This window comes from Elephas maximus, chromosome 12, assembly GCF_024166365.1.
Source record: "Elephas maximus indicus isolate mEleMax1 chromosome 12, mEleMax1 primary haplotype, whole genome shotgun sequence".
NCBI classification, from domain to species: domain Eukaryota; kingdom Metazoa; phylum Chordata; class Mammalia; order Proboscidea; family Elephantidae; genus Elephas; species Elephas maximus.
The window spans coordinates 70105056-70128726 of record NC_064830.1 but is presented as its reverse complement, the minus strand read 5'-3'; the positions used below and the strand labels follow the sequence as shown (position 1 = coordinate 70128726).

Sequence of the window (23671 nt, the reverse complement as noted above, 5' to 3'; positions counted from 1 at the left end):
GTAAACCTTCATCAAAAGTACAATAAAGAACAAAAAAAGACAAGAGAGGAAAAACTTCCATGCCATATTATTTTATTACGTGCCAATTATTAATCCCACAGATAGGAAACTCCCCTTTCAACTGCATTCTCAAAAAAGGATTGAGAATACCTTGGACTTCCCCTTCCATTCTCAGCAACCACTTTTTTTTGCCTCAACTACTATCTTTCTTTAAAAAAGGCTCTCATCCTTAATGGAGCTGTGGTGGCACAATGGTTAAGCATTGGGCTGCTAAACAAAAGGTGTGCCGTTCAACTCCACCAATCAATCCCTGGAAACCCCATGGGACAGCTCTACCCTGTCCTATAGGCTCTCTATGAGTCGGAATTGAGTCAACAGCAATGTTTTTTTTGTTTTTTTCTCATCCTTAAGGCCGTTTTCCTAAAAAGCCCTTTATTGGTTCCCTTTTGTAACTTGTTTGGTCTTAACTAAAAAAACAAACTCGTTGCCGTCTAGTCCGTTCCCACTAGACCTAATGATTAAAAATCAAAGTTAAAAACTTCCTTAACTTTGATATTAAATTGCCCCTTGAAAGATAAACTGATCAATTTCCCTTGGCTGGTCAATTTCACATCCTCTTGTGAAGACAGACAAAGAATGATCCCTAACCGTGAGCTTGTGGCAAATACTTCTTGGTCACATTAAAAGGAAGAGATTTTCAGGGAGTGCCCAGCCCTAGCCCTTATCCCAAAGCTGGGCAAAGAAACAATCCCAACCCCAATCTCACAAGGGTCCTATGGAAACAAAAATAATAGCTCTCACATACCATGTAAGAGGCACAGTACTAATCACCTTACCTCAAGAAAGATCAGTCATTACAACAAGCCTAGGAAGTATGAACTTCTATTTATCCCAATTTGGCTGGAACTTCCAGAGTGGTCAATTAGCTTGATCTATATCACTATATCGCCTCCTGGGTAATCCAGCTTATCACATCTTTGCTGTGGCATCATTAATGTCCAAGAAATCTTAATCACTCGTTTTGGTAAGAGAAGACAGACTATCTCACAGGAACCTCCCTCCTCCACCACAAACCCCCTCATAAGGACCATCCGTTTCACAAATCCTCCTCTTGAACACAAAAACAAAAGACACATAACTTGGAGAAAAAAAAAACCATAGAGATAACGTAAAAGTTAAAAATGAAGAGAGAAGCAGCCCCGTCACCTTGCCCCACTCCAATCTCCAGAAATTCCTCAGTGGAAAGCTAGGGCAGAGGAAACTGGATGCAGGGATTCTTCAGAAGCAATCCCACAGTGAGGGAAAAACAAGCACCGAAAGGCGAGGCGGTTCCTCCTAAGCAAATCCAGATCCCAGAGTTGCCGGAAAGACAGTCAGGGCGAGCTGAGATGCTTCCCTGAGTCACTCCCATCTCCACTTATAACACCCAGGAATGACTTAGCACCAAGACACACCAATAGGATACTTCAGAGGAAAGGATTGTGAACATTTAGTCAGAGTCAAGGGACCAAACTTCAGAAACACTGAGGACAAGCTGTCTATATCCACCTCCCTCTCCCTTCAAGACTCCCCACCAGAACCACCCCTCTCCCTGGCAGGACAGAGAAGGGCAGAAAGGCGAAGGGACGGTCCTCTGATGAGCTCAGCATGGGCAAGAAGGGAAAGGTTTCAGAGAGGGCAAGAGTGACCTCACATGAGCTAGAAGAAATGGAAGGGGTTGGAGTATGAAGGAATAAGAGAGCTGTAAGACCCGAGGATCAGAGAGGGAGGCAGGGCTGGTAAATGAACAAGTGGTGACTGCAACAGCTAAGCACTGGGGCACAGCGGCCAGGGAAATATGAGAGGCGGGGAGACAAAGGGGCTGAGGAACTGAGAATCCTTTGAGGACTGGGAGCTACTGGGATACGGGGGTTCAGGGGTCAACAAACTGAGTGTCTAGCGTCATCCTTTGCCTGTGTGGAAACTGGAGTGACTGCAAGCAAGGGGCCTGGGTCCTGGGAATGACTGGGGGGTTGAGGGTTGGACCTGGGACTCAGGGGTCTGGGAGATAGGAGGGACTGTGACAAGGGAGATGAGAGCTGAGGTCTGGTAAGTGTGCAAGGTGGTCGGAGGACTGGGCGGGACTGAGGGACAAGGGGACCAGGAGCTCGTTGTAACTGAGGGACAGGGGTCAGGGGACTTGCAGTGCTTGGACTCGGGTGGCCAGAGAACCGGAGGTGACTATGGGCCAGGAACTAGGCGTCCCAGGGGCCAGAGGTCAGAACACTGGGAGAGAAGGGGCGGGGGTCTGGGAACGAACGGGACGCGGGGACTCAGGGTCCGCAGTGTGCAGCTGGAGCAGCGGGAGCCGGGGCGACCGGGGCAGGTGATAGCGGCGGGGCCGCCACTCACCGCTCATGATGCTGCTCCCGGGGCCGGTACCCGCGCCGCGCCGCCGCCGCCGCCGCCGCCACTGCCGCCGCGGAGCTCCAGACAGGCCAGGAGACAGCGCGCCGGCCCCGCCCCGCTCCGCCCCGGAAGTAAAGTGCCGCCGCCACGGCCCCGCCCCCCGACCCGGAACGTAAACACTGGCGCAGGTGTGGCATGGCGGCAGCGGGGCTCTCCAGCAAAGCCTAGTTTCCCGCGGGTCGGCATAGCCCTCGAGGAGTCCCCAAACGTTTTGGGAGCACCAGGATGCGGTGGGGATCGGTCACGCCGGGCCCCGGGTCTCCTAGGGCTCACAGCTCTGTCAGGCGCTAGGCACTTCACAAGATCACGAGTGCCAGAGAAGGGTAAGGACTAGACGGGAAGAAGAGAAAACCAGTAATGGGCTAGCGTTTGGGAGCGGGGAACATGGGCGAGTTTTGAGCTAAGACCTGGGTGATGAGAGGGAGCCAGTCCGGAAGATCCGCAGCAAAGGCATTCCAGAAGGAACAGCAAGTGTAAAGGCCCTGCATGAAGGGGCTCACTGGAGCCAGAGGTGAGTGGAAGGTGGATGGTGAGAGAAGGTTGAAGAGGCAGGGCTAGGCCCTGAGCGCCTTGCAGGGCATGGTAAGAAGCTTGGACTTCTCTTACTAACTCCAGCGGGAAGTCATTGGAAGAATTTAAGCAGAGGAGTGACACTGTAGTTGGGACGTGGTGGAGAAGGTGCAGCTGGTTAGGGAGCTGTTGCAGTTGCCTAGGTAAGGCAAGAGATAACAGTGCCAGGGCTAGGGTGTGGCAGTGGAGATGAAGGTGGATGGATTGAGTATAAACACATATGTTCACAACAACCGTATGAAGTCCAGGTTATTGCCCCATTTTACATACTCAGAAAAGGGGATCCAGAAGGGCTAAAGGAGTATTTCCCCAACTTACTTTGCCCACAACCCAGAGTAAAAACGTACATTTGACATCACAACCCAGTGTTGTTGTTATTAGGTGCCACTGAGTTGGTTCCGACTCACAGCGAGACCCTATGAGACAGAGTAGAACTGCCCCATAGGGTTTCCAGGGAGCGGCTGGTGAATTTCAACTGCTGACCTTTTGGTTAGCAGCCGAGCTCTCAATCACTGCACCACCAGGGCTCCATGCATATATATGAATGGAAGTTTAATAAAACAATTCTGTATATAATGCATCTTCTTCTATTTTTCCTTTTTTTTTTTTTTAAATACTGACTTGACACTTAACTGATTGTTCCACTTAGAAGTCTTGATCCACCGTTGAAAACAGTCAGCTGAGGACCAAGCCCCATCAGGAAATGGAGCCAGAATCCCAGGCCAGCTATTTGTCACTCCACAGCCCCATCCTCTTCCTACAACATTGCCTCTCACCAGGTGATCTCTACCCCCCAGGAATTTACCTTTAAGAAAACCACTCAATAGCAGCCAAGAGCTCTTTGGAGAAGCATGTACTGCAGCATTACTTATAATAATGAATAAGTGGAAAGCACCCAGAGCCTGAGCACAGAAGAACAGGGAAGCAAATCTTGGCCCATCACATAGGATTCTCTTGCAGTTGTTGAAACGCTAAAAGACTACTATGAAAGGATGAGGAAATTCCAGCGATAATGCAATAAGTAAAAAAAAGCTCCAGGCAAAATGGTCTCTCTACCATGATGACAATTGTGTCAAAATATGGCAAATGAAAGAAAAATTATTATATTTTATCTGATTGAAAACAATAGCATGTCCAATCCCATATAACGTATGTAAATACACACTAAAGATTGTAAACACTGTAAATTAAAGAAATATGGCAAACGAGAAGACTTGTATTAGGGTGGTGAGATTGTTTTTCCTTTTTTCAAAATTATACTTTACAATTGTTATTAATTTGTTACTGTAGTTAAAGAGTAGGCATGTCTGAATCCACCCCCAGAAAGCCTAGTTTACATCTCACTACCCCTGTGACCTTTGTCAGGGCAGAGCATACCTGCTTCATGGAGTTGTCATGAAGATCATGTGTTGTAACTTCTCATAGCACCCTGTACCTTTTCTTCATAGCACTTCAGGCAGGATAGTTCATTGAAATAGTAATTTGTGCTTGTTCTTATATTTTCTACTACCAGCCACCCACTTTAAGGGTAATTCCTTCTTCCCCGGATTTTAACCTGGAAGACCGAGAATCAAAAGCCTAAAGTCAGCAGGTCTTCTGGGCTTTTGAAATATCTAAATTCGTTGGAGAGGAGCCCTGGTGGTGCAATGGTTAAGCGCTTGGCTGCTAATCAACAAGTTGGTGGTTTGAACCCATCCAGCAGTTCCACAGGAGAAAGATCCAGCAATCTGCTCCCATAGAGATTATAGCCTATAAAACCCTTTGGGGCAGTTCTGCTCTGTCACATAGGGTTGCTATGAGTCAAAAATCAACTCGACAGCACCTAACAACAACAACAAACTTATTGAGAAGATTGTACTAGGAGGTGAGGGTAGGAGAAGGAAGAGGACCTGTGAGAAGCTCAGTGCAATATTCTGAGGCCACGTAACAGGAAAGTTGTGTGTGCTTACCATCAGAGAGAGACCAGACCTCCAAGGGACTGATGACAGTGGTAACAGTAATAGCAACTAACACAAAGTGCTTAGGAACCAAACAGGTTTTGCAACCGTTTATGTATAATTAATTCCCATAAGGTCACTCTGAGTCAGAGCTGACTGGACAGCAACTAGGAACAGTCCTTCAAACAACCTTATGAGTAGTCAGCCAAGATCTGTAACTTGCTAGTAACAGGCAGTCTGGCTCCAAGATCTAGTCCCTTAACCACTATACTGTATTGTCTCCTGAAGGGTCCTGAATGTAGCCAAATAAGCAAAAAGTTCCAGCCAATGTTCCCCATATCCCAAACATAGCCCAAAAGTCACAGAGCTCCAAGATCTTGAGAATCTATCTGGGGGTGCCAGTGGGCATCTTAATGATGACGAAAGTTAACATGACCAGAGGGCATCCCCTGTTGCATTTCTTTTCCTAAAACCCCAGGGCCTCGGCACAACCCTAGGGAGGAAACCCTCTCCAATAATGACAGATTATAGCCCAAAGAAATGGAATTAAATTGATGTAAAGAGGAAAAAAAGAAATAGATCAGCCTATCTCAGTTTAAATCCTAGCTCTGCCACTTGCTGGCTGTGTTACCTTGCTCTCCCTCAGGTTCTGTCATCATCTGTAAAATGGGTATAATAATGGTTCACCAACCTTTTAGTTTCTTGTATGTATTAAATGAGTTAGTACATGTAGACTCTTAGAACACCGCATGGTACATTTAAAAAAAAACAAACTCATTGCCGTCAAGTCAATTCCAACTCACAATGACCCTATAGAACAAAGTAGAACTTCACTGTAAGGTTTCCAAGGAGCAGCTGGTAGAGTCCAACTGCCAACCGTTTGGTTAGCAGCCAGGCTCTTAACCACTGTGCCTCCAGGGCTCCGTATAAGTGTTATCTATGATTATGATTACACACCTGATTTGGATCTGAAAGTGATACCTGGTTCACCTTTACCGCAGTTTGCAATTGCACATTTATTCAGAAGCTCACAGGGTCAAGAACCACCCATGCATCGCACACTGAATTACTGCAGCTGACTGAGCATCTATATATACATAAGTGCATAAGATAACCTTGCTTCCCTTTAAGAATAAAGAGAGAAATCCAATCTGCCCTGAAATGTATATGTGCCTGTACAGGAGAGAAGTGGTCTAGCCACAGAAAGGGGTGACTCAGATCTACACGTTGCAGTGATTTTTTTTTTTTTAGCAACTCAAGAATTTAATCATGAAACCAAGGAAGTGTCCACAGTTACACCCCAACGATAAGGTATAGAAATACATCTAACATAAAGAGTTCCCAGAATGAAAGACCAAGAAGCCATGTCAACAACTGATAACCGTAGTCATCCTAAAGAGATCTGCTGCATCAGCCTTTCCTTCTGACAGAATTTTCAGAGTATCTCTACACCAGTCAGAATGGTTATTTATCTCATAGAAATTCATGTCTGTATCCCTGTGACACATGCAGAATTCCTGGGTGGAGCAAGTGATTAACAACCACTCGGCGGCTACCCAAGAGGTTGGAGGTTCTTGCCCATGCAGAAGTGTCTCAAAAAAAAGTCCCAGCGATCTACTTCTGAAAGGTCACAGCCATTGAAAACCCTGTGGAGTGCAGTTCCACTCTGACACATGTGGGGTCACCATGAGTCAGGGTTGACTATGGCAACTGGTGATGGTGGTGGATGACACTTGCAGCAGCTGGCAGGCTATTGCTGTGGTCAGTTGTTTCTGTGGTGACAAGAATAGTTGCGCCTTCCTCCATGGTTGGGAGGGGGAAGAAATGATCAGAGTCAACCTTTGGTTTGCTCTTGACACAGTCTTCACAGGTGCATTCTTCTATGGTGTACCCCAGGCCTCTCGGAAGGACTCTTTCCACACCAGGCTTGCTGTTCTCCAGGTCAACATTAGCCACATCCTGGATAGCTGCTTCTGATTATGCAAAAACAGAAACATTAACCTACGCTTCCCAGGGATGTGGTCATGACAAGCTCAGCAGTACACATCAGGACCCAAAAGCAGTGCAAGACAGATGTTTTCATAGAAGAAGAATGAGGGTGTGCTGCATAAGAAATCACAAGCTGACACACCACAAGCCACATTTTATTTGAAGACATGCATGGTTTGGGTCATACAGTGCTCTTAAATGTTTTGGTTTTATTTTTTATGTTTTCCCACATTTAAAAATCAAGAGATTTTACATGCAAATCTGGATTACCTTGCTCTTTTAAAAGGCAACAAAATGTGATAGCATGGAGCTGGCATCCCTGCATGGAAACAATCAGCTGAAGTTAGCAGCAGCTGTCACCTTCAGACAAGATGGGGCATGGCTCCCCTGTTGCTGAAGCCTCCACCTTCCCCACTACTCATTTGTTACTCGCTTGGCCCTTGCATGCATTTGTGCTTTTGAGCCTCTCTTACACTCTTGAAAATGACAGAAATTACCATATGTCACAGCACTCAAAATCAGCCTGTGGGCAACACTTTAGAATCCAAAAGTAAAGCTGCATCTCTTACAGAGTATTTTGCAGCAGATGAAATTTTTTTTAAATGAATCTTTGTGACCACATAAAGAAGGAGTCTCCATTATGTTCCTCATTATACACCTGCAAAGATAACTTTTACTGCTTTCTAGACATTCTGCAGTATAACTCCATGTTCCCCAAAATCGCACTTAAAGTCACTCCCCACCTGTCTGTCAGACTCCAGGCAAGACAAGAAAAATGAGTAAATGAGGTAGATGTAGAACACCCATCCACCTCTCCCTGTCACTTTAGAAAGCAGCAGAGGTATATTTTACGCATTATCCATGGAGAATAAATACATGAGAAGATAGGGCAATGGCTGGTAAGTGTTTGGAATCAGAGCACAGGCGGCAAAAATATTTTTATCTTAAGAAGCCCTTAAGTGGGACATTTGTTTCTCTGGGACTAGATCTCCACTGCGTAATCAAGACAATTATTTTTGAGCTGCTGGTTCAAATAATCCAGGAACAATGGGTGATTCATTTCTAGCATTTTTCAGGAGTAAGCTGTTCACCCAAAGAAACAACACTTAAATTTCTATTTAAAACACGGCCATGAATCTTGCCAAATACTCTGTTCCTGATGGGAGCAGGCCTGGCTAACAGCTTCTGATAGCATGGCACTTAATCGTTCTGCTGATTTTAGTCAAAGACACAGGTATTTCCGAAGGAAGCCTGGGTACTTTAATGGAGCAGTTACCAAAGGAAAAATTGGGGGAAAGGCTGACATTGTAGGAAATCTGAAGAGGAGGTATCAACACCAGAATGAAGACAACTCACTTCTACCAGTAAGTTCATTTAACATACCTGTCCACTAACACACTCTAAAGGGTTCTAACCTAGTGAAGTATTTTCAATGTGAAAAGAGAGCTGAAATTGACAATTGCCACCCCTTAGAAACAGACTTCGAAGAGTCATCATCAAACCAACCTGTGTTTTTAGATTTGTCCTTTAATAGTTCACCACTCATCTTCTTTACCAAGAACATTAGCACAAAAACAGCCAAAGAAACTATCAAGCACAGGCCCAGACAGGTCCAGAGAATCACATTTGCTCCTTTCGCTGAGTTAGTCATACCTTTATCAAAAGAACATCAGATAACATAATATTCACAGTTATAGATCATTTGTTATTCAGTTCCCCTAGTTGATCAGCACTGACTTTTAAATTCTAAATAACAATTAGGATAGTTGGTAAAAATCTATGTTGCTAATAGTGCTGAATAAAAGCGACTTCAGTTCTGAATAACTTGTTCCCATAGGCATTTAAATTGCTGCTTTTTTTCCTTTCTCTTTTTGATTCAGAAAAATCTCACCATCTTCCCTGTAACATTTATTCTTTGGATAAATACAACTGTCACTATAGAAAGAATACTTCAGAGAAATGAATAATTGTTCAAGAAATATTACTTACTTGCATTACAATAACGCTGACAGCTTAGAGGAGGGGTATTAGAGCATCGCAGGTGGCAAGGTTTGCAAGCATAAAGCAAACCATCAAAATACTCATTTTGGAAGCACTGCCGAGCCATCTTGAACTTGATCACAAAAAGAAACAAGGGAACCACACAAAGAACAGCATGGAAGGACAAGTAAAATCTCATCAAGAATACCCCAGCAAACGATGTGACAGCAGATAGACTATCATATCGAAGAAGAAAAAAGAACTTCACGTGGCTGACTGGGTTCTTACGGGGGTTGTTGCCTTGAGCTGTGGCTGAGGATTTGAATACCAACTCTAATTCAAGATTCCAAGTTTGAGGCCTGAGTGAGGTAAAAAGGTGAGCTGTAAATATCAAGGGCAAACTATACCTGAAACAGAAACTGCCTATTTATAGAGGAAATTTCTCACGCAGGTGATAGTTCAAAGATGTAGACAAGCCTGGGGCACTGGTCAGAAAGTTCAACAACCATTTATAGTGCCCCTGTTATGAGAGGTGTGATGGGCCCCAGGGAGAGGGATAAGGCAAGATCTATGCCCTTTAGAGAACTTAAAATCTAATGAGTATTAACTCAAATAACCACAAATGATGGCAAACATTAATCCATACATCTAAGAAGCTCAAGAAATTCCAAGTATAAACTCAAAAGAGCTCCGAACCTAGACATATCATAGTCAAACTGATGAAAATCCAAGACAAAGATAAAATCCTGAATCTTAAAAGTCTTTTTCATTATTGTACTTTAGATGAAGGTTTACAGAACAAGCTAGCTTCTCATTAAACAATTAGTACACATGTTGTTTTGTGAATTCATTACCAACCCCACGACATGTCAACACTCTCCCCTTCTCAACCTTGATTTCCCCCATTACACCACCTTTCCTGTCCCCTCCTGCCTTCTAGTCCTTGTCCCTGGGCTGGTGTTCCCCTTTAGTCTCATTTTATTTTCTGGGCAAGTCTAAACTTTGGCTGAAGGGTGAACCCCAGGAGTGACTTCCTTACTGAGCTAAAAGGGTGCCTGGGGGCCATACTCTCCCGATTTCTCCAGTCTCTGTCAGGCCAGTAAGTCTGGTCTTTTTTTGTGAGTCAGAATTTTGTTCTACATTTTTCCCCATCCCTGTCTGGGACCCTCTATTGTGATCCTTGTCAGAGCAGTCGGTGGTGGTAGCTGGGCACCATCTGGTTGTGCTGGACTCAGTCTGGCCGAGGCTGTAGTACTTGTGGTCCGTCAGTGATTTGGACTAATCTTTCACTTGTGTCTTTGGTTTTCTTCATTCTCCCTTGCTCCAGATAGGTTGAGACCAGTGAAGTATCTTAAATGGCTGCTCAGAAGCTTTCAAGACCCAAGACTACTACTCACCAAAGTAGAATATAGAGCATTTTCTTTATAAGCTATGTTATGCCAATTGAGCTAGGTGTTCTCTAAGACCACCCTCGGGTACTTTGGATGTGTCTATGGAGTTTCCATGACCTTGCCTTGGACAAGTTGTGCTGGCTTCCCCATTATTGTGTACTGTCTTACCCTTCACCAAAGTTACCATTTATCTATTGTCCATTTAGTGTTTTTCCATCCTCACCCTCCCCACCCCTTGTAATCATCAAAGATTGTTTCTTTTTACACATAAACCTTTTCATGAGTTTTTACAATAGTGGTCTCATACAATATTAGTCCTTTTGTGATTGACTTACTTCACTCAGCATAATGCCCTCCAGATTTATCCATGTTATGAGATGCTTCTTAGATTCATCATTGTTCTTTATAGTTGCCTAGTACTCTGTTGTGTGTATGTACCATAGTTTGTTTATCCAGTCATCTGTTGATGGGCATCTAGGTTGTTTCCATCCTTTTGCTATTGTGAACAATGCTGCAATGAACATGAGTGTGCATATGTCTACTCGTGTGATAGCTCTTATTTCTCTAGGATATATTCCTAGGAGTAGGATTGTTGGATCAGATGGTATTTCTATTTCTAGCTTTCTCAGGAAGCGGCATATCATTTTCCAAAATGGTAGTATTTTGTATTCTCACCAGCAGTGCATAAGAGTTCCAGTCTCCCTGCAGCCCCTCCAACATTTGTTATTTTCTGTTTTTTTGATTTGTGCTGGTAATGCCAGGGTGAGATGGTATCTCATTGTGGTTTTGATTTGCGTTTCTCTAATGGTTAGTGATCTCGAGCATTCCCTCGTGTGTGTTCGCCGCCGCTTTAATGTCTTCTTTGGTGAAGTGTCTCTCCATTTCTTTTGCCCATTTTTTAATTGGATTATTTGTCTTTTTGTTGTAGAGGTGTTGGATTTTCCTGTAGATTTTAGAGGTTAGACCTTTGTCAGATTTGTAATAGCTAAAAATTTTTTTCCCAGTCTGTAGATTCTTGTTTTACTCTTTTGTTGAAGTCTTTTGATGAGCATAAGTGTTTAATTTTTAGAATTTCCCAGTTATCTAGCTTATCTTCTGAAGTTCGTGTGTTGTTAGTTATGGTTTGTATTCTATTAATGCCGTGTATTAGGGCCTCTAGTGTAAAAAATTAAAATTTTTTTTCTATGATCTTTATAGTGTCTTTTCAAAGAATAAAGTAGGAGGACTCGCACTACCTGACCTCAGAACCTACTTATACAGCTACGGTAGTCAAAACAGCCTGGTACTGTACAATGACAGATGCATTGACCAGTGGAACAGAATTGAGAACCCAGATGTAAACCCATCCACCTATGGTCACCTGATCTTTCACAAGGGCCCAAAGTCCATTAGATGGGGAAAAGACAGTCTTTTTAACAAATGGTGCTGACAAAACTGGATGCCCATCTGCAAAATAATGAAACAGGACCCATACCTCGCACCATACACAAAAACTAATTCAAAATGGATCAAAGACTTAAATATAAAGCAAAAACTATAAAGATCCTAGAAGAAAAAATAGCATCAATGCTAAAGGACCTAATACACGGCATTAACAGAATACAAACCGTAACTAACAACACACAAACTCCAAAAGATAAGCTAGATAACTGGGATCTTCTAAAAATTAAACACTTATGCTCATCAAAAGACTTCAACAAAAGAGTAAAACAAGAATCTACAGACTGGGAAAAAAAATTTTGGCTATTACAAATCTGACAAAGGTCTAACCTCTAAAATCTACAGGAAAATCCAACACCTCTACAACAAAAAGACAAACAATCCAAATAAAAAAATGGGCAAAAGAAATGGAGAGACACTTCATCAAAGAAGACACTAAAGCAGCTAACACACACGAGGGAATGCTCGAGATCACTAACCATTAAAAAAAAAAAAAACCATTAGAGAAACGCAAATCAAAACCACAATGAGATACCATCTCACCCTGGCATTACCAGCACAAATCAAAAAAACAGAAAATAACAAATGTTGGAGGGGCTGCGGGGAGATCAAAACTCTTATGCACTGCTGGTGGAAATGCAAAATGATATAACCTCTTTGGAAAACAATGTGGCACTTCCTTAGAAAGCTAGAAATAGAAATACCATATGACCCAGAAATCCCACTCCTAGGGATATATTCTAGAGAAATAAGAATCATCACATGAGTAGACATATGCACACCCATGGTCATTGCAGCATTGTTCACAACACCAAAAAGATGGAAACAACCTAGGGGTCTACCAACAGACGACTGGATAAAGAAATTATGCTACATACACACAACTGAGTATTATGGAGCTATAAAGAACAATGATGAATCTACGAAGCATCTCACAACCTGGATGAATCTGGAGGGCATTATGCTGAGTGAAATAAGTCAATCACAAAAGGACAAATATTGTATGAGACCACTACTGTAAAAACTCATGAAAAGGTTTACACGTAAAAAGAAGTAACTTTGATGATTACAAGGGAGGAGAGAGGTGGGCATGGAAAAACACTAAATAGATAATAGATAAGTGGTAACTTTGGTGAAGGGTAAGACAGTACACAATACTGGGGAAGCCAGCACAACTTGTCCAAGGCAAAGTCACGGAAGCTTCATAGACACATCCAAACTACCTGAGGGACCCAATTGCTGGGTTGAGGGCTGAGGGCTGTGGGGACCATGGTCTCAGGGAGAACATCTAGCTTAATTGGCATAACATAGTTTTTAAAGAAAATGTTCTACTTTGGCGAGTAGCATCTAGGGTCTTAAAAGCCTGTGAGTGGCCATCTAATATACTCCATTGGTCTCACCCCTCTGGAAGCAAGGGAGAACAAAGAAAACTAAAGATAAAAGGGAAAGATTAGTCCAAAGGACTAATGGACCACAACCATCAAGGCCTCCACTGGACTGAGTCCAGTACAACTAGGTGGTTCCCAGCTACCACCACTGACTACTCTGACAGGGATCACAATAGAGGGTCCCAGACAGAGACGGAAAAAATGCAGAATAAAATTCTAACTCACAAAAAAAGACCAGACTTACTGGCCTGGCGGAGACTACAGAAACCCCGAGAGTATGGTCCCCAATACCCGTTTAGCTCAGTAATGAAGTCACTCCTGAGGTTCACTCTTCAGCCAAAGATTAGACAGGCCCGTAAAAGAAAACGAGACTAAAAGGGCACACCAGCCCAGGGGCAAGTACTAGAAAGCAGGAGAGGATAGGAAAGCAGGTAATAGAGAACCCAAGGCTGAGAAGGAAGAGTGTTGACATGTCGTAGAGTTGTTAACCAATGTCACAAAACAATATGTGTACTAACTGTTAAATGAGAAGCTAGTTTGTGCTGTAAATCTTTAAAGTATGATTTTAACAAAAAGACTCTCTTTTTCCCATGTGGTGGACTTTGGGCCCTTGTCAATGATCAGGAAACTGCAGGTGGATGGATTTACACCTGGGTTCTCAATTCTGTTCCATTGGTCAATGTATCTGTCTTTGTACTCAATTCTGTTCCACTGGTCAATGTATCTGTCGTTGTACCAGTACCAGGCTGTTTTGACTACTATAGCTGTATAGTGGGTTCTGAGGTCAGATAGTTTGAGTCTTCCTACTTTATTGTTCCTTTTCACTAGTGCTTTACTTATCCAAGGCCTCTTCCCTTTCCATATAAAGTCTTGATAGGACGTGAGAGAGTGAAAGGGTTATCAAAAATGACTATAGGGTTTCGAACCCGGGAAGAATTGCAATGCGACTGGCAGAAACCGGGAAGTCTGGAGAAAGAGCTTAATTGGCAAGAAGGTTGGAAGAAGATAGGTTTGGGGGTATTTTGTTATTATTATTATTGAAGTAATCTATTTTCCATTGTGGGAAAATTAGAAAATACACATGAGTAAGTTAGAAAAACTATTCATCATCCTTCCATCCAGAAAGAACTGTTAACATTTTTGGGTGTTCCAGAGGTTGATTAACATTTTTGCTGATGTGTTTTGCTTGGTCAAACCTGATATATATCTTTCTAGGTTTTCTGTACATATATAGATTTATATAGTTTATTTTTCTTTGTGGGAGTCACTGGTGACACAGCGGTTAAGTGCTCGATGTCAACTGAAAGGTCGATGATTCAAACTCATCACCCACTCCACGGGAGAAAGATGTGGTAGTCTGCTTCCATAAAGCCTTGAAAACCCTGTGGGGCAGTTCTACTCTGTCCTATAGGATCACTGTGAGTTAGAATCAACTTAATGGCAATGGGTTTGGTTTAGGTAGGGCAAACGATTAAGCGCTTAACTGCGAGTAGAAAGATTCGTGGTTCAAACCCACCCAGAGGCACCTCAAAAGAAAGGCCTGGCAATCTGATTCTGAAAGATCAGAGCCTTGAAAATCCTATGGGGTGCAGTTCTACTCTGACACACATGGGGTTGCCATGAGTCAAAATCTACTGGATGGCAACTAATACCAACATTTCTTTTCACATAAATGGAATCATTCGAGTTTGCTTTTAACCATACTGAGTGAGACATCCATACAGAGATGCCCAGAAGGCAATCAGAAATGCAGGGCTCAATAAAAATTGTTCCTCTCTGTCACTTGACTCAGCAAAGCCATCTTCTGGGTCTTGGCTCCATTCTCAGATCCTCTCCTCATGGTGACAAGAGAGGTACGGCAGCTCCAGACCTTACTCACTCTCTTATTTCTTCTAAACTCTCCCTAGTAATCTCATCTGCTCCTACAGTTTTAAATGTGTTAACTCCTAAATGTATTTATCCAATCCAACCTTGCCCCTGAAATCCACACCCACATACCAACTGCCTACTTGATAGTTCCACTTCAAAGTCTAATAAAAAAAACAAACTCATTGCTGTCAAGTCAGTTCTGACTCATAGTGACCCTATAGGACAGAGTAGAACTTCCCCAAATGGTTTCCTAGACTAAATCTTTACAGAAGCAGACTGCCACATCTCTCTCCTGCATCAAAGTCTAATAGGCACCTCAAACTTTATTAAGTATACTTGGATTCTCCAAAAGGGTGGTAATGTGTGCTGCCTTTCATCAAACCTACTTAGTCATTGTTTTTGTTAGCTGCCATAGAGTTGCCTGGACTCATGGCAACCACGTGCACAATGGGATCAGACCATTGTGATCCACAGGATTTTCATTGGCTGATTTTCAGAAGTAGATCACCAGGCCTCTCCTCCTACTGTGTCTTAGTCTGGATTCCCTGCTGAAACCTGTTCAGCACCATAGCAACATGCAAGCCTCCAGCGACAGACTAGTGGTGGCTGTTCTTGAAGTGCATTGAGTGGGAATTGAGCCCAGGTCCCCTGCATGGAAGGCAAGAATTCTGCCACCACTGAACCACCACTGCCCTCTACTTGGTCATAGAGTTCCTTTTTTCAAGGACTACCTATGAACATTTAGGAACATCTGTTTTGTGGAACACAATTTGGGAAAAATTACACCAGATTATCTCCATGATTCCTTCCACCTCTAAAAGACTGATTGTGGAGCTGTATATCTCAACACGAAAATGGAAGTGGCGTTATGGCTTTAAAACAAGGATTTTTAATAGTTTGTGATAGAGGGCGTTTGTGAAATAACATCCTCAAGAGAATACTGTGTCTGGCTGAGCCCTACACAGAAAGAGCAAAGGCAAGAAAACCAATTCCCTAGCCAGCTTCAAGCTCCAGCAGTCACTCATAGCTCTGAAGAAGCAAAGAGACGCTGCCGCAAATTTCCAAAGCCACTGGTAGCATATTCTGCAAGGAAAATTCCACCCAACTAAAAGATTCTTTTTCCAAAGTTACTACAAGTTTTCACAGCAAAACACTTTGACCTTTAGCTCTTAACTCCAAACCAAAAAGTACATAATTTCTTACTAGGACTATAGTAGATTTTTCACTTGGAAAGAGCCATCTAGGCCCTTGACTACACATGCAGTCCTTGCCTTCTCTTGACTTACTAGAATAACCTCTGTACTGGGCTGTGACAACTTGGTTTCTCTGGGAACTATGTTTTCCAGAATGCCCTTCCCTGTATGGTTTCAGAATAGGAACAGCCAAAAGAAGAGTGAGTGAGAGATCTGGAAGGCAGAGGAGAAGTAGAAGCTACTGTTCTCTGAAGGGCGTCATTGTCAGATACAGTGATGGACAGTCACAGAGATTCCCAGTGGGTTCTAGCTAATCCTCACTCTCCTCTCCTCCATATCCAGCTCTTCCCCGCTGCTGGACCTGTGACCAACTGTGGCCTGAGGCCCACCACCAGATGCCTGGCTGAAGATTCCCAGAGGCAAGAGCTACAGAGAGGCAACAGCCTCCCTAGACCACCGCATTAGCCCCCTTCCCAGCCCCGTGTTGGCAGCTAGCAGTGCCTGACTTCTCAGATCAACTGGCTGATGACTCCTTCTCTGGTCTTCAGCTCCTCATCCCAGACCTTCACCTCTCCAACTCCTCCCACGATCGTGTGAGGTCTACGAAACCAAAACCAGTTGCGCTAGAGTCAATTCTGACTCCTGACGGCCCCATGTGTTTCAGAGTAGAACTGTGCTCCATGGGGTTCTCAATGGCTGTGATCTTTTGGAAATAGGTCACCAGGCATTTCTTCCAAGGTATCTCTGGATTTGACCCACCAACCTTTCAGTTAGTAACTGAGTTCTTAACCGTTTGTGCCACCCAGGGACTCCTTATTATACGTCCCTTACCCTGTAATGCTCATGTGGCTCTGCTCCCCTAACAGAATGCTGATACCACTTCTATGACCTTTATTTTGAACCTATGCTTTAAATATTCATGCAAGACAGTTCAGAGTCTGCCCACCGAGTGGCATAGCATTATAGTTAAGGTGCAAATTTTGGAGTCAGAAAAATCCAAATCCCAGCTCCGCCACAGTGAAGTCTGTGTGGCCTTGGACATAATCTCCCTGAGCCTCAGTTTCCTCATCTGTATCACTGTGCATGATAATACTAACAACTTCCTGGAGTTGTTTTAAGAATTAAATGAGATCATGTATGGAGCGTATAAGTTTATGTGCAGATAATTTATGGGCACCATTCCTGGCCTAGTGTAACTGCTCAGCAAACATTAGCTTTTTGGTGTTATTAGCAAGAAGCTCAGAACCAGTCAGTCTCTGGGGAGGGTGTTTGCCAAAGGCTGTCTAATAGAACATAGCCAGAGGGAGACCCCACATAAATATGGGGTCAAAACAGCACATAAGCCACGGTTATACCAAAACCAAAGCCAGTAAAACATTAAGCCTTAAGCACTGGAATGGCAAGGGAAGATGCGGTAAAGAAGTCCAAATGTGCAAGGCTGGAGAAAAAATACATACATCAGACTTCGCGTATCAAAAGACTTTATCAGGAAAATGAAGAGACAACCTACAGAACGAGAGAAAATGTTTGGGAACCATATATCTGATAAAGTTCTAATATTCGGAATGCATAAAGAACTCCTACAACTCCACAACAAAAAGACAAGCAACCCAATTAAAAAATGGACAAAGGACTTGAACAGGCATTTCTCCAGAGAAGATATACATGGATGGATGGATGGGTGGGTGAGCAGGTGGCTGGATGAATGGATATGGATGGAAGGGTGAAAGATGATAGACAGATAGATAGATAGATAGATAGATAGATAGATAGATAGATAGATAGATAGATAGATAGATAGATAGATAGATGATAGATAGATAGATAGATAGATAGATAGATAGATAGATAGATAGATAGATAGATAGATAGATAGATAGATAGATAGATGATAGACAAATAGACAGACAGATAGATTGATAGATAGATAGGTGATAGATAGATAGATGATAGACAGACAGACAGATAGATAGATGCGTCTAGTCGACTGCGACTCATGGTGACCTTATGTCCAAGATAACGAAACGTTGTCCAGGCCTACATCATCCTCATGATCACCAGCATATTTGAGTCCATTACTGCAGCTGTTGTGCCAATCCACCTCATCAAGGGTCTTGTTGGCCCTCTCCTTCACCAAACAGTATGCCTTCCTCTAGCAATTGATCCCTCCTGATGACACGCCCAAAGCAAGCAAGTTGGACGGAGTTCTGTTGTGATCTGTAAGGCTTCCATTGGTTAATTTTAGAAGTAGATCACCAGGCCTTTCTTCCTAGTCTGTCTTAGTCTGGAAGCTCAGCTGAAACCTATCCACCACAGGTGACCCTGCTAGTATTTGAAATACCAGTGCCATAGCTTTTAGCATCACAGCAACACACAAGCCACCACTGTACAACAGACAGGTGGTGGTACTAAAAACTTCCTTATGATATCTAAATATTTCAGAACCAGCCATTTCTAGTGTATTGTAGTCCACAACGAAAGGAACCTCAAAAGAGTAAAAACTAACAAGAATACAAAGGAACAACAAACACCAAGCTGGAACCACTGGCCTTCTAGTGTACCTATAAACTGCAGATGGTTTATAGTTTCTACTTCAACTTGAAACAGAGCCCAAGGTAAGCTGGCCTTTTGCTTAGGAGAGCTGGCGGGAGATGAAACAACTTGGGAGCCAGGATCTAATGAAACTAGCACTCAGCAGCCATGCTGAGCTAGTTCTGCAGCAGCAGGGACCACTGCCAATGTGTTCTCCCTCCTTCTCTTCCCCTCAGATCTCTGCACATCCCTCAGAAGTGTTGTTTACTCATGGACATGAAAAGGCTAATTTGATTTGGGGCCCAAATTCTCCAGCCCCTTTCTTCGCTTTCTGTGAAGATTCCCTTTGAAGATCAGCTCCTCTGAACTCCTGCCTTCTCTCATCACTATCAGAAGTGCCAAGTTATATCAGCTCTTCAGAAGTTTTCAAAGTGGACTTGCTCTGATTTCCAGGGTGTCCTGACTGATCACAACTGTAAGGTGCCCTGTGTTGGGAAGCTTTGATTTTTTTTTTTTTTGTCTCCACTTTGGATATGTGTGTGTGTGTGTGTTTTTTAACTATTGTAAAATATATATAACACAACATTCGGCAATTCAGCATTTTTCAGGTGTACAATTTTGTAATATCAATGACATTAATTGTTGCCAAATTTCCCATCACCTTAAACAGAAAATCACTGCTTCCTAAACAATGACTCCACTTCCCTCCCGCCCCTAATAACCACTAATCAACTTTGATCTCTATATGTTTATCTCCACTTTAAACACCAACAACCACACGACATAGAGCATGCTGAGAGTGCTATCTGAAACATCAGATGATTTTAAAGGCAGAGAAAAATCCTTCCATCTAATAAGTATTTATCACGTGCCTGGCATATGCTAGGCACTATGCCAGGTACCAAGGGTCCACACTAAACCAGTTCGATGTGGCCCCTGCCCTAATAGAGTTGATAGTCTGATGGGGAAACAGGGAAAAAGTTAATCAAAGTAATAAAGTACCTACAGTTGTGAAGGTGCTATTAAGAAAAAAAACAGTATTAAATAGAGACCTACCACCTGTCTATCAGTTTGTCCTAACATGATGACTTCCATGTTGCTATGATGCTGATAGCTGTGCCACCAGTATTTCAAATGCCACAGGGTCACCTATGATGGACAGGTTTCAGTAGAGCTTCCAGACTAAGAGAGACTAGGAAGAAAGGTCTGACAATCTGCTTATGAAAATTAGCCAGTGAAAATCCTATGGATCACTACAGAATATTGTCCAACGTAGTGCTGGAAAGTGAGCCCCCTAGGCTGGAAGGCACTCAAAGAACACAGTGGCTGCAGTAATGAACTTGAACATATCAATGATCATGAAAATGGTACAGGACTGAACAAGGTTTCAATCTGGTATACATAAGATCACCATAAGGCAGAGCTGACTTGACAGCAGCTAACAACAACAACAAGATAGAGACTGAAAAGAGGGTGAGATTGGAGAAGGAAGAAACTTCAATGTTAGTTGTATCCTCCAAAAAGCAGTCACCACTAATTGTCCACATGAACCACTGCCTCCTCCACCTTGAGACCAGAAGAACTAGATGGTGCCAGGTTACCACTACTGAACGTTCTGATCAGGAACACAATAGATGAATCCTGATAAAAAGGGGAGGAAAATATGGAACAGAATTTCAAATTCTTAAAGAATCCAGACTTACTGGACCTTTTGAGGCTGGAGGAGTCCCCAAAACCATGGTCTCGGTTGCTCTTCAAACCTTGAATTGAAACTATTCCCTGAAGGCATCTTAAAGTAACCAGTTTAGCCCAAAGAGTAAAGATTGTCATCCTTGAGTATGGCGTTTAAAAAATATATATATAAGACCAAAGAGTTAATAGCTATTTTAAAACATAAATGAGAAGGTTGGAGGGAAGGGAGATCAAGTAAATGGAGGTGAAACAACTAGGACAGAAATAACGAGAAGGTTGACACAATGTGAAGAATATAACCAATGAAACCGATCATTATGTCTAGAAATTACATAGTGGAAGTGGGTTTTGCTGTGTATATTTTCACCAAAAATAAAACTAAATAAATTTTTAAAAAAGCAGTCACCATAGAGGGTCCCAGACAGAGCTAGAGAAAAATGTAGAACAAAATTCTAACTCAAAAAAAAGACCAGATTTACTGGCTTGACAGAGACTGGAGAAACCCCAAGAGTATGGCCCCCAATACCCTTTTAGCTCAGTAATGAAGTCACTCCTGAGGTTCACCCTTCAGCCAAAGATTAGACAGGACCATAAAACAAAGAGATTAAAGGGGCACACCAGCCCAGTGGCAAGGACTAGAAGGTAGGAGAAGACAGGAAAGTTGGTAATGGGGAACCTAAGATCAAACAGGAAGAATGTTGACATGTCGTGGGGGTTGTTAACCAATGTTATAAAACAATGTGTTACCAACTACTTAATGAGAAGCTAGTTTGTTCTGTAAACCTTCATCTAAAGTACAATAAATAATAATAAAATTCTGACTTCAAAAAAAAAAAAAAGTCACCAAGATGGAATTGGACTTTAAGAGACTTATTGGGGAAGACATCTGTGAACAATAAAGGCAACAACCTCGAAAATCATGTTAGTGAAAGAAGCCAGACGCAAAAGGCCACATACTGTATGACTCCGTTTATGTGAAATGTCCAGAATAGGCCAATCCACAGAAACAGAAAGCAGATTGGTGGCTGCCAAGGGCTGGGGGGGAGAGGAGAACGGAAGTGACTGTTAAGGTATGTGGGGTTCCTTGTGGGGAGATGAAAATGCTTTAGGACTAGATTGAGGTGGTAGTTAAAGAACACTGAGAATGTATTAAATACCACTGAATGTGTAGTTTAAGACAGTTAATTTTATGTTACGTGAATTTCATCTCAATTTAAAAAAGAGAGAGAGAAAAGAAAAGAATGAAAGAAAGAAGCTCGTTAAGGGGCAAGAGTCTTTGGATGACGATTCGGATCTAATGCCAGTGAAGGAGGGAGGAGAAGGAGAAAGGGTGGGAACAGTCTCTGGCTGCAATACAAATCGGAGGAAGGTTTGGCCAGCCTGATGTGATGTTCTTGAGCCAAAGATGCCCATCGGAGAAGTCCCAATTTTCACAGGAATGGGCCTCAGCTAATACCCTTGCTGCAACCACTGTGTCAATCCATCTTGTTGACGGTCTTTCTCCTTTTTGCTGACCTTCTCTACTTTACCAAGTATGATGTCCTTCTCCAGGGACTGATTCCTTCTGATAACATGTCCAAAGAATGTAAGACGGTCTTGCCATCTTTGCTTCTAAGGAGTATTCTGGTTGTACTTCTTCTAAGCCAGATTTGTTCGTTCTTTTGGCAGTCCATGGTACATTCAATATTCCTTGCCAACACCACAATTCAAAGGCGTCACTTCTTCTCTGGTCTTCCTTATTCATTGCCCAGCTTTCGGATGCATATGAGGTGACTGAAAACATCATGGTTTGGATCAGGCACACCTTAGTCTTCAAGGTGACATTTTGCTTTTTAACACTTTAAAGAGGTCTTTAGCCGCAGATTTGTGCCTTTGAGTACATGTGCTAAAATTCGTGAACTGTACACGCACACATATGCAACAATTTCAGTGAAAAAATATGTGACTTGTTCTTTCTTTTTAAAATATAATGATGGAAAGATCTTATTCGGATCCTGATTCACACAAACTAAAAAGATATTTTGAGGTAATCGGAGAAATTTGAATAGGGACTGGATATTAGGAGATACCACTGAATTACTGTTCTTTCTGGTAGGTGTGATTGTATGAGAAAATGTTCATACGTTACAGGCTGCATACTGAAGGATGCAGGGATGAAAGGACATAATTTGGGGGTTTGCTTTAAAATATCTGAGCAAAAATAAAGGCAGGGACAGAAGAAAGATGAAGCAATGTAGTAAAATCATGACAAGTATTGAAACTGGATGATGGGTACGTGAAGGTTCATTATATTTTCTCCATCTTGCACATATTATAAAAGTTTCATACTATTAAATAAAAACTTCAGTATAAAAAATATATGAAAATTTTTATACCAAGGTATTAAGAAAGCTGGGAATCCCTGGGTGGTGGAAACCATTAGCATGCTTGGCTGCTAACCGAAAGGTTGAAGATTCGAGTTCACCCAGAGGCACCTCAGAAGAAAGGCCTGGCAGTCTGCTTCCAGGAAATCAGCCATTGAAAACCCAGGGAGCACAGTTATACCTGATATACATGGAGTCTCCACTAGCTCGAATTGACTCAACAACTGGTTATTAAGAAAGCTTCTTTTTTTTTTTTATCTTTGGGTATGCTTTAATACATGATCCTTATTTTTGCCTCTATAATTAGTTTCCCCAATAAATGTTACTTCGTAATAATAAAAAAAAGTTATTTTAATTATGAAATTGTAGATGGACATTTTCAAGTGATTTTTAAAAATGCAAAGCACTTAAAAGAGTATTATCCAGTGCCGTCGAGTACTAATAAAACAGTATTAGTATGTATTAAAAAAACCAAACCAAACCCAGTGCCATCGAGTTGATTCCAACTCATAGTGACCATATGGGACAGAGTAGAACTGCCACATAGAGTTTCCAAGGAGCACCTGGTGGATTCAAACTGCCAACCCTTTAGTTAGCAGCCGTAGCACTTAACCACTACACCACCAGGGTTTCCATTAGTAGCGGACAATTTGAAAAACCTTTAATTTAAACCATCAACATTTTTCTAAACTCCTTGACAAAATACACATTTTTTAATATCTCAACTGCTAACATTTAGAATAAAGTCAGTATGGTGTACAAGTTAAGATCATGGTCTTTAGAATTAGGGGGTTTAAATTCCAGCTCTGTCATTCCTAGAGGTAGTACCTTGGAAATCTCTTCCCCCATAACAGGAAGCAGCTGCTAACCAAAAGGCCT

At 42.5% G+C, this 23671-nt stretch overlaps 2 protein-coding genes across 4 annotated transcripts in view; both read right to left on the bottom strand.

Annotated features, from left to right (window-relative positions):
* SNX29 (sorting nexin 29) overlaps positions 1-23671 on the bottom strand; it is a 768639-nt gene that overhangs the window by 590709 nt on the left and 154259 nt on the right. For 2 of the 3 annotated variants that reach the window (XM_049902693.1, XM_049902691.1), the window contains exon 1: positions 2392-2498. The exons of the other annotated variant lie outside the window; for it this stretch is intronic. Coding sequence is in view for 1 of the 2 variants with exons in the window: in XM_049902691.1 (XP_049758648.1) it covers positions 2392-2398 (7 nt within the window). In the remaining variant the exon portion in view is untranslated. Of the gene's footprint in view, positions 1-2391; positions 2499-23671 lie in introns of those variants that run through there. 3 annotated transcript variants of the gene reach the window in all.
* On the bottom strand, positions 5977-9242 carry TNFRSF17 (TNF receptor superfamily member 17). Its single transcript, XM_049902701.1, has 3 exons — positions 8934-9242; positions 8451-8597; positions 5977-6928 (listed from the first exon to the last, which is right to left on the bottom strand). The coding sequence occupies exons 1-3, from the start codon at positions 9121-9123 to the stop codon at positions 6657-6659; spliced, it is 609 nt and encodes a 202-aa protein (XP_049758658.1). The 5' UTR covers positions 9124-9242; the 3' UTR covers positions 5977-6656.